Consider the following 11,159-nt stretch of genomic DNA (forward strand, 5'->3'; position numbering starts at 1 on the left):
TTTATTTGTCATCGAAATCAATTTTTCAGATGATTGTGTGATGGGCATCAATTCTACAGAATGCTGTCTGTCACATTGCCACGTGGTTCGTTTCAAATTGTGTTGAACAAAACCACTGCAAACAACAGTAATTTCCTCTCAAGATGGCACCGTGGTGCTTGCGCTTCACACTGTGATCTCGGATTACTCGTGATAGCTTCAATAAGCGGAGTCCATGGGAATTCAAAAATGAGGCTCGTTTGGGGGTGTTGCCACCTCCTTGGCTGACTTCTACAACACAGAGCACATCTGACTCAAATTAAAGCTCATGGCCAGATCCAGGATCCACATAAATCATCCATGCAAACGAAGGTGGCCATTTGAAATTCGAGGTTTACTTGATAAATGTTTTTCTTTTTTTTAATCATTATTCAAAAAATAAAAATAAAAACAAGTAGCAATATAAGTTATCATAAATTCTGTCCTCATGAGTTTAACGAAGACCAGATTTAATTAGTGAGAATGTTAGATTTTGGACTATCATCATCATCATCATCATCATCATCAGTATCATCATCATCATCATCATCGGTATCATCATCATCATCGTCATCATCATCGGTATCATCATCATGGTTGCCTTTCATAGAGGAAGATGGCTGTTCACACATGTGACCTGCAAACAACCTGGGAACATGAATTTGCTTATAGTGCAGAAGCTCCTGTGCAGACAAGCAGCACACTCGAAGAAGGCAAGCTGTGTAAGCTGGTGTGAAGTGCTATCCAAGAAGACAAGACCGCTTGCTCCCCACAGTCCAGGCAATAATTTGTAATTTGTTCAGAATGCCGGCAATAGCTTACCTACTCTTTGTCAAAAAAACACCATGGGATCTTTAACTTCCACCAACCACCAGTGCTGGCAGACGGGTCCTCCGGCTTAACGTCCTTCCAATGGGCGGCGCACACATTGATGCCTCGACCTGCATGTGAAATACCGGAGTTCCAGATACGAACCCAGGCTAGCAGCTCAGAGACGACTGCAGTACATACCTCTGAGCATCCAGCCGCTCCACCTTTTGGACGATAGTGACCGTTCGAGCATCATTAGGCCTGTACTTTTATTCCCACACATTACCAATGGCTGTAGTTACTTTTGTTTTCTTCTCCATTGCATTCTGTGTAATGTCCTTTTCGATTTTCTGATGTTCTTTTTATTTCTAAATTGCACCATATTTTACAGAATCATCCATTGCTAAAATTTGAAACATAAATATTTAATTGTTTCATTGAAAACTCGTTTCCAACTTTGCAGGGAGATTAAGGAGGAAGCTCCAATTAAGGTACAGTGCTTCATTGGAATTCCAGAATGCATTTTTTTTTATCTTTACATATAAACCCAGCTTTTCAAATCTCATCGAGCTTGTTCTTTTCCTTTTTTGATGCACAATGTTAACTTTTGAAGCCAAGAATCTGGAATAAATATCGAGCATTTGTGGCTCCATTTTTGCAATAAGTAAAACGCAAATGTTTCCATTTCACAATGTTTTGTTTCATCCCAGAGTATAGACTGATCGATTCTGTTATCAAGGAAGAGGAAGCATGTTTTGCCATCAAACTATCTAATAATATCAAATTATCTAATAATAGTGTCTTCTTGTTATCATTCTTTTGTTTGCAGCACCATACAGTTGCATCATTGGCTCAGGGAATGGCTGTGCCTCTGATGCAATGCCCTCTGTATGTAAGGGCAGGAATTTGGAATTTGTTCAAGGTGCCGGCGATAGCTTGCCGACTCGATATCTTTAATGCACACCAACTAATGTTGGAAGCCGGGATGCCCAGTTTAACGTCCATCCAAGGGATGGCACACACATTGATGAATCACCCCACCTGTGAGACACCAGGTGGATAGTTTGTAGCTTGGCCCAGAAGTTAGAGCCAAGGCTTGATGGCTCAAAGGTGAGTGTGTGTACCTCTCGACCATCCTGCCAGCCTATAATCCAGTCTTCGCGCAAGGTTACTCCTGGAGTGGCATCGTAGTTAATACGACAGAGGGCGCTGCTGCATTTCTTTGAACCTCAACTTTGTTTTCGTACAAAAACTATTGAAGAGATGCTGCCTTATGATTACTGGCATAGCCCAGAATAAATACACAGTTGTTTTTTTTTATCTCTTTGGCAAATATCGTTATATTGGTCGTGAAACCATCTTTAACGATCCGTGCTTTAATATTCTGTGTATTTGAATGCCTCATTTTGATTTCAGTTGTGATTTATCAGGTTGTCAGTTGTACAGGGTATATAGGAATTAGCCATATGGGCATGCCACCCACGACTGTTGACATGCTGAATTGTTTGTATTTTCATGTTTGTCTTTCACTTCATATTAAATCTCGAGTACGAGGATTGATTTTTGTAAAATAATAAATTACATCTGGACATGAACCATGACAAAAAGAAAAGGCGATATCTAAAATGTAAATAAGCTCATGGAAAGGGGCGATAGATGAGGGCTTAAGAAACCATGGAATATTTGCGTAGGCAATAATTTGATATCCGCATACAGCAGTACTTCAATTATTTAAAGGTGAGATCACAACAATACCCATACATTTAAAGAGTAGCTCTGAAGTTGTAGCCATCTGCAATTTCCAGTAGTGAAGTAATCCAATGGCATTGTTAATTTCTCATCCTCATCAATTCTAATCTTTTGTGCCATGGTGCTTTTTTCCTGAGGTCTGGACGCAGATGGACAACATATACCTGTTGGATATCCAATTTGATGAACCTTTCCATGCACTGTTTGATGATGTGAGTACTTAATTTTTATGGATCCATCACAAGAAAAATGTGCTACGTTTGATACTGTTGTACAATTTTATATTGCTTGTTGCAAAACAGTTAAATTGTTCTCCGATTAAAATTCCCACAACTCAGATATAATATATTTATATAATGCCTCTTAACTGCAGTGGTGACCGTGAATACCTGTGCCACACCAGCACTTTCTGAAGGGGTCCTCACCAACAGGGGGTACCTGCAACACCTCACCCTTTGTTGTCGTCCATTACCCAGAGGTTTTTGAGTTGTCGCTGGGAAGGAAGATATTGGTTCACATGCGGCATGTTTGATAACCAGCAACACATCAGGCAAAGCTGCCCTTATTGTCACTCCATTTTTCTGTTTGCCTGTCTGGTCTGTTCCTTTATGTCTTGTATGTATATATTGAGAATGGACATTTGTGGGTGGACAAACTTTGAAAACATAATGGAGGCCCCCCCAAGGGGTATAATGGGGGTTCGGGAGTGGTGAAGTGGTGGAGGGAGATATTTTGTACCGGCTTGTGTAATCACAACCAAATTTAGCACACTTAATGGGGGACAATGAGTGATTAAAATATGGAGGTAGTAATTTTAAGTGGGAAGTGTGCGGGTAGGGGAAGGAGGGGGGGGGTATCTACATCGGAGTCCAATTGTTCATGTGAGCCCTGTGGGCCGCAGCGCTATCAAACGTGCCTTGCATAACAGGGGCTGGGCTCCATGTGAGATTTATGGTGAGAAAATTAATTTATTAGCTTTTATGAATTTTTCAATTTAGGGGGGATTATGAATAGGGGGAGGGGGAATCTCTGTAACGACTTTGGCTTGGGTGATCACCACCAAACTTGGTAGGGATCGTGTAGGCCCTGTGAGGGATTAATGATGACAAAAAAAAAGAAATGAAATTTGCTTTCATATATTTTGAGATTTAAAGGGGTGGGGATTTGGAATAGGGGCAAGGGTAATCTATTTAACAGCTGTAATTAATTGTGACCAAACTTTTCAAGCACAACGTGGGCCTCATTGGAAGTAGAATTGTGGGAGGGGAGGGGGTGGGGGCAGGTGGAGATTTTGTGAAAGGGTCGGGCTTAGTATCATCTTGAGAACTACATGGGCATAGTACATGGACCCCCTAGTGTTTGGCACTTGTTAAAGTTAAAATGCAACTTCTGGCTCAGTTTTCCAATCTGTCAAAGACAAAAGTGCCAACTGATAAAAACCTTGTTCATTGTGTAATGTAATGTTAACTGTGTAGTGCTAACTGTATAATGTATGCCCAAATAGAATAGATGCCTCGCAGGTGCTCCTGTTGGTCAAGACCATTGCAGCAAATGCGAGGACAGCACACGGGTTCACAGTCACCATTCGGGTCGAGGTGCTATGCATCTCAGATTAATATTTCGTTAAAAAAATATATTTGACGGGACAAAATCTCATTGTATTGCACTATAATGAAGCCACAAAGTAGTTGTTCTGTCCCATTTAATAATTGTGTACTATTGTAAGAAAATGCAATAATACGCATCCTCCACCATTTCCTCTGCTTATTTCTTTACCCCACTCCGATCAACCTTTCAAAACAGGTCTCACAAATGATGGTAGTTCTCAGGTTGTTTTTCTGCCTTCACAGGCTACAGACCTCGACGCCAAAGGACTGTTCAACATTTTGAAAAAGATTTCTTCAAAAAGTAATGCACCTATGGGTCAAAGTGCTCCGAATAATGGAAACGTTTTTTGTTGTTGTTGTAGCATCTTGAGTGAAAGTCAAATAAATGTGCTATTATTACCAAGGTCGTTCTCCTCTCCTTTCAGATCCTGATTTTCAAAAAAGAGTTCTTTCGAAGGATACGTGCAAAAAGGCAATAATTTTCATGGATGTATCCTTTGTTGCATTGTGATTTTATTTCATGCGATTCTGAGTGTTACAGTACCATTCCCATGGAGCTATAAACAGGCTTGCTCATACAGTTGTTTTTAAATCTAAGTTATCCTCTTTGAAAGCAAGCACGGTTTTCACCACTTACTATGTGACTAGGGAAAAAGCCAGTTAATCCCATTCTCAGAACAGGAAGCAGCTGTTCTGAAGTCACGCACAACTGTTGAATGATGTTGCTGGTAATGATTGTCATCTAAAACACAGCATGACACATGCTGCAACAGCACATTGAAAGTTTATTTGCTCATCTTAAAGTTCATCGACAAAGGACCAGGCAAGCCTTGACTGAATTTCTCAGAAAGACCTGTCAGGAAAACTTGATCTTGGTGAGTTTGGCCAGTTTTGGAAGCAATACACAGCTTGGCATGTAAGTGTCGCACACCTGCGTATGGTGCTTCCACGTTTGTTTGTATGGTCGAATAAGTAGGGGATTTGTTTTTGAGCTTTTTTTTCTCAGATCAATGATGTTCAAATAACTTGATGCTCTGATAAATATGGAGAGGCTTCATGTTGGAGTGAGTAAAGCCTTGTTGTATTGCCTACACTCATGCGCGTTCAATTCCTGTGGCTGTTCAGAAAACTGTCTCAGATTGGAGATGGGCATCAATGGGTCACTCCAACCACATGCAGAAAGTTATGGATACTCTACCATCACCTGATAGTTGTGTATTGTCTTCTACATTAACAAAGGACTGGGGACATTCTGATGTAGAGCATACTCTGTTACAGAATGTGCATGATGCCAAAGCAGTTTCTTAGCAAGGGCTTTTCTAGGTAGCTTGATATTGCCTTCCCAGCAGGAGTTGGGGTAGGAATTTGTAATTTAGCCAGGGTGTTAGTGATAGCTCGCCTATTCTTCACGAATTACAACATGGGATATTTAATGTCCACCAACTAATGCTGGCGGATGGAACGTCCAGTTTTAATGTCCACCCGAGGGACGGCACACACATTGATGACTCGCCTTGCCTGTGAAACACTGGGATGACAGTTTATAGCTGAGCCGAGATTGGAACCCAGGCTGGACAGCTTTAAGGCGAGTTTGTGTACATATGTTGCCAAGGCCACCCTGCTAGCTCCCCCTGGTGACAAGCAAAAGCTTTAATCATAGCTTATAAATAATAATTTAGCTTATTGTTTTATGTTCCCATCTGAACCGATTGCTCATGATACTGGGATCCAAACATTTTGTTAATTTGTCCATTGTCTCATATCTTTGTAATTTGGTAAATGTGCATTGATGTCTTCAAATTTCTTTGTCTTGTTTGTGATTTTCACCTCCTCTATGCTGGCGTCGCTGGGATTGATCCATAGATCAATGTTATAAAAGAGATGATTTTGAATGCTTCATTTGCCTTTTTTCAGTAGCTTGATTGTACGTCCATATTGCCTTTTAATATGACTCTTTTGTGTTGTATCTGCAAGAAGAAGAAACCAGAGTTGGTGTCAAAGCCACCCAATGCTCGCCTGTTTATACATTTATCGTTTTTAAAAGACGAGTCTAATAATTAATATTTTTTATAAAGCATTGCAGTTAAGTATAATTATAAAGCAATATATGTATTTGTATATTGTAATCAGTAACAAGAGCGCAATTGAGCACAATATACGCCCTAACAAGAAGGTATATACAGAATTGTGCTACTACATGGAAAACAGCATCCTGGTTACCATGGCAACCACTTTAGATGATGAACGTATGTCATGACACACCGTCTCCACAGTCTGTACCTATGTACCAAATATGAAACGTGAAAGTTGAAAACTTTGGGAGTTAGAGGGCGGACAGGAACGGATGGACAGACAGACAGACAGATGGACGGATGGACGAACGACCGGTATCACATAATACGCCCCGATATATATATATATATATATATATATATATATATATATATATATATATATATATATATATATATATATATATATATATATATATATATATATATATATCGGGCTTATAAAAAAATAGTGTGGTAGATAAAAACATTAGAAAGGAAACTAGAGGGGGAGCACTCGGGAGAGTGCAAAACCTCCGCCGCCAATACTGCTGGGTCACTCAAGTGAACCTTATATCTTATTCATTAAATATGTCAACAGTGCTGACAGTTATAGTTCTTTTCTCCAACATTTTTTTTTTGGGGGGGGGGGTTGGAAATCACTTAAAACATGCAGAAATGCAAAAAAAAGAAATCTAAATTTTGTTGAAAAAAAAGTTGCAAAATTTTTTTTTCGCTACCAATTTTTTTTTTTTGGGGGGGGGGGGGTTGGAAATCACTTGAAACGTAGAAATGCAAAAAAAAATTTATTTTCTTTAACAAATTTTTTTTGGGGGGGGGGACCAAGTCCAAAATCTAATGGCATGATCCTTGGACCATACCTACCCCCCCCCACCAAGTTTCGTCGAAATCCTTCGAGGAGTTTTTCTGTAATACAAAAAATTTAACATTTTCACGCTCACGCTCACGCCGGGGGTATCGCTATAGCTCTCTGTTCTTCGAACAGGCGAGCTAAAACAACAACTTGAAATTAAACGGTCAATCAGATTTACCTGGGAGGCTTCTCCTATGTATTTGGATTTGGGGCCTTCACTCTACTATTGTGAAAATGCGACAAAATACCAATGTCAGATTGAATCTATCCTGGAATGGCCTATTTGTCACGATTCTTGAATAAGAATGCTCTAGGCAGTTTAACCAACACTTGCAGAGTTTCAAATCACCTTTTCTTTCATTTAAAATAGGACAAATGCATCGGTAAAAAACCATGCCCTTTCCAGATATGTGCACACATCCCTCCAGACCAGGGAAGAGTGCGCTCACCCTCTGCAGCGGAGATGATGCAACACATGGGCAGAGCATAAATAAGCATGAGGCAAAACATTAATATGCATGAGGCAAGACATGGGTGGAACATAAATATACATTTTACATTCAAACTTGGTTACATCACAGCATCTGATATGTATTTTCATGTGAAGTTCAAGCTTTATATGGCATTTCATTCCTGACATAGAAATCCAGCAATTTAATCATCACTTATTAAAATTATCTTTTCAACAGTGAAACGAGGCTCATGGAGTAGCTTGTAGGTATATCAATTCAGGACAAAGACATCTGTAGATATCAATGTACTTTTACATGATTTGGATGGACATCAGTTAACAATGGTGAAGTATATATGGTACCAGCAGAAGCCCATGATAAAATAACTTGATATAAAAAAGGAAGCCTTTTATTCTTGCGCTAGTTGAAAGAGCCCAAAATGGGAGGTTATATATTTCTTAACAGTGAAGAAAAAAATTGTGCAGTGATTGAGACAGCTGTCTGTTGCCTATACACTGCCTACGTTCAATAAATATTTTTTTGTCTCATTTCAAAAATTATAATTTTCCCATAGGTTTGGATTAATTTGAAGCAACTTTTACTTGCTTATATTTTTCTCTCTGGAGGAGCATTTCTGTGTTTCAGGGTGGGACAGACACAGCATGAGCCTATTTTCTAGATATGTGATTTGAACCTCGGTTCCCTGCAACATGAACAAAAGGTTCAAAGTCAGCATACTCGTACTCGCTCTTCCACGAGCCTCGACTATGTATACAAAAAAAGGGAGGGGGGGAATACAAACATGCTAACTTACTTAATGATGTCATTCTCATTTTACCTGTTAGAAAATAACTCATTGCTTATTTCAATATTTTTGTTTTGAAAGTGAGTGGCAAATTCTAGCTGTGTGGGATTCTGCATTCCTGAGTAGTAAAATTTTAAACTATGTAGGAGAACACTTTATTGATGTAATTTGTGATGTGTTCTTAGGCGTGACTAATTGGTTATTTTGATGGTTCCCTGTGAATGTCGATGCTGATTTTGTTTTATCAGATTTTTCATTGAAGTAGAGATAATGAAGGAAAAGTTTAAAGTTGGTTGTTTAGGCTTTTGTAATCATTGTACAATTGACAGATGATTACGGTAGTCAAAAGACTGACATTAATTGTCCTTGTCAGACAACTGCAAAAATTAATTATTCTATGCCTTTGCATTACTGCGATCTCCCGAGTTGAAGCATTTTTATCTTTGCCACCGAAGGTGAAGGAGGTTATGTTTTCACCCCTTTTCTGTCTGTTTGTTTGTCTCTCTGTTGGGTCGCTGAAGTTGGTGACCCTTATTGTCAGTAATTCTGTCTGTTTGTTTGGATGTTTGTTCGTTTGTCATCAGCATAATTAGTCGTAAACGTGGGCCGATTTCAACCAAACTCGGGTGGTAGGTACATCTTATGACCTAGTGCTTTGGAAATTGTGATGGTTGTGAGGGATGCTTTGGTTCCCTAGCAACAACCGAAAAACCTTCAAAATCGGTACCGTTCACGCGAAATCAATTCTGAAAGCCATTATCCCACGTAGGGTTATGAAATTTGGCACGAATGATCTGCAGGTGATGCTCTATCAAATTTATTCCGGTTTTTGTGATATATGGAATACTTTACTCGCAACGCCCCCTACAATTAGGGTATGCGCAAAAATTGGCGAAAATTGAAGGCCCCCTAGCGACCAGGTGAGTGCATCGATACGAATGAAACTTTGCAGGTTCATGGTACTCAATGAGTACTACAACTTTGCCTCAGGACATATTGACCGATTTCACTTAGGTCAGGGGTCAAAGGTCAATTAGTGCAAACATCGATAATATGCGAGAGCTGGAGGTGCCTTCACGCCAAATGCTACTCCTCCTAGGGTTATGGTCGGATGGTCATGAAAATTCACACTAATCGTCTGGAATACATTGTGCACAAACGATCAAGCTGGATTTTCGATTTAGATCTTTGTTCACCCACAGCACCCCCTCGAACTTTGGGGATTTCCGATTTCAAACCGCATTTTCGGTACTTTTCATTCAAATTGATACCGAGTAGTTATCAGTAGATGGAACTGGATGAGATTTGATATGCATAATCTTAACGTGATTCCCTATCTGCTATATGACATCCATTTTGCTCTATATCTTATAGTTTCCAAATGGCAACCCTCTCAACTTGTGTGTCTGAGGGTCATTGAGCATTCCTGCTGAAACTTCAAAGTACACTAGCTCCAAGACGATTGAACCGAATCGAATGAAACTTTACATGCTTATACACCGTAATGAGTACTACAACTTTGCTTGTTTGCATAATGACCTATCTCAATTAGTTCAGGGGTCAAAGGACAATAAGTGCATTTTTCGGTCAAAATGTCTATTCAAGTCCCCCTACCGGCAAAACGGCTCAATCGATCCAAACAAATTTTTGTACATGAATACTCCCCGATGAGTAGTACAAGTTTCCTCATTTGTATAATGACCTATCTCCACTAGGTCAGCGGTCAGAGTGTCACAATACTAACAGTCCTGCTCGGCGATCCATCACCACCTACTGGCTTGTCTGTATGTTTATCTGTCTGTGTGCAGGATATCTCAAAATGTTGCAGATGGATTCGGATGAAATTTTGTGGACAGGTTGGGTGTGTGACTAAGACGAACTGATTCAATTTTGGTGAAGATCCGGATCCGGATCAGGATCTGATCATTTTTTAAGAGATTCTTCACCATTGAGAGATCGGGCTAAACCGATATACAACACGATATCTCAAAACGTTGTGGACGGATTCGGACGAAACTTGGTGGACACGTTGGGTGTGTATCAAGAAAGAATTGATTCGATTTTGTTGAAGATCCGAATCCGGATCTGGATACGAGAGTTATTTAATTTTTTAAGTGGTTCTTCACCATTAAGAGATGGGGCCAAAAACTATCTATAGCGTGATATTTCAAAAACGTATTGGGACAAATATGTTCTTGTGGATCAGGCATTGCATGGCGGAGATATGCGCTCTACCGAGTGCCCTTCTCGTTGGATATCACTTCAATGTCAATATTTTTACAAGGGGCATTCAAAAGGTTTTACAAATGAGATACTCCTACTTTTTTTTACACAATATCCACACAAGATGTCCTTCCAAATCATGTTTTACACAACATCATTGAAAAGCGAGGATAGAAAGGCAACATACTGACAGTAGGGCCACAGTTAAACATGACGAGCAAAGGGATGAATGAACAGGAAGATAGGAGAGGGGCGGAGAAGATCTGAAAGTACGGTGATCACGGGAGTTTCCAGTCTTAGTCTTCGTCTTAGATTCCACAGAAGTCAGGAGACAGATGTGATGCTGGGATACCAGCCCATTGAGAAGAGCAGTACTCCACTGAGCTATGGATAAAGGCCATGTAGACATTCAACAGCTCTGATTTTCCAAGGAAAGAGGATCAATGGAGGATGCCCAGTCTGTGACTGGCTTTGGAACTTTGCTATGTGGTTGGTCCTGCAGAGGTTATTGCTGATGGTTTCCATCATGTGCTGCCTTTTTGGCTGCTGGTTGCATCATTGGTTAGGGAC

The 11,159-nt window shown here is 39.9% G+C and overlaps 1 protein-coding gene across 1 annotated transcript in view; it reads left to right on the forward strand.

Annotated features, from left to right (window-relative positions):
• LOC147020018 (calpain-1 catalytic subunit-like) overlaps positions 1–11,159 on the forward strand; it is a 59,844-nt gene that overhangs the window by 38,853 nt on the left and 9,832 nt on the right. Inside the window, exons 10-14 of the mRNA XM_085893773.1 lie at positions 1,292–1,319; positions 2,715–2,789; positions 4,428–4,485; positions 4,610–4,674; positions 5,032–5,100. Coding sequence (XP_085749899.1) covers positions 1,292–1,319; positions 2,715–2,789; positions 4,428–4,485; positions 4,610–4,674; positions 5,032–5,100 — 295 coding nt within the window. The remainder of the gene's footprint in view (positions 1–1,291; positions 1,320–2,714; positions 2,790–4,427; positions 4,486–4,609; positions 4,675–5,031; positions 5,101–11,159) is intronic.

Source organism: Eptatretus burgeri, chromosome 9 (assembly GCF_056783735.1).
Source record: "Eptatretus burgeri isolate ZD-2024b chromosome 9, Ebu_testis_v1, whole genome shotgun sequence".
Lineage (NCBI taxonomy): Eukaryota > Metazoa > Chordata > Myxini > Myxiniformes > Myxinidae > Eptatretus > Eptatretus burgeri.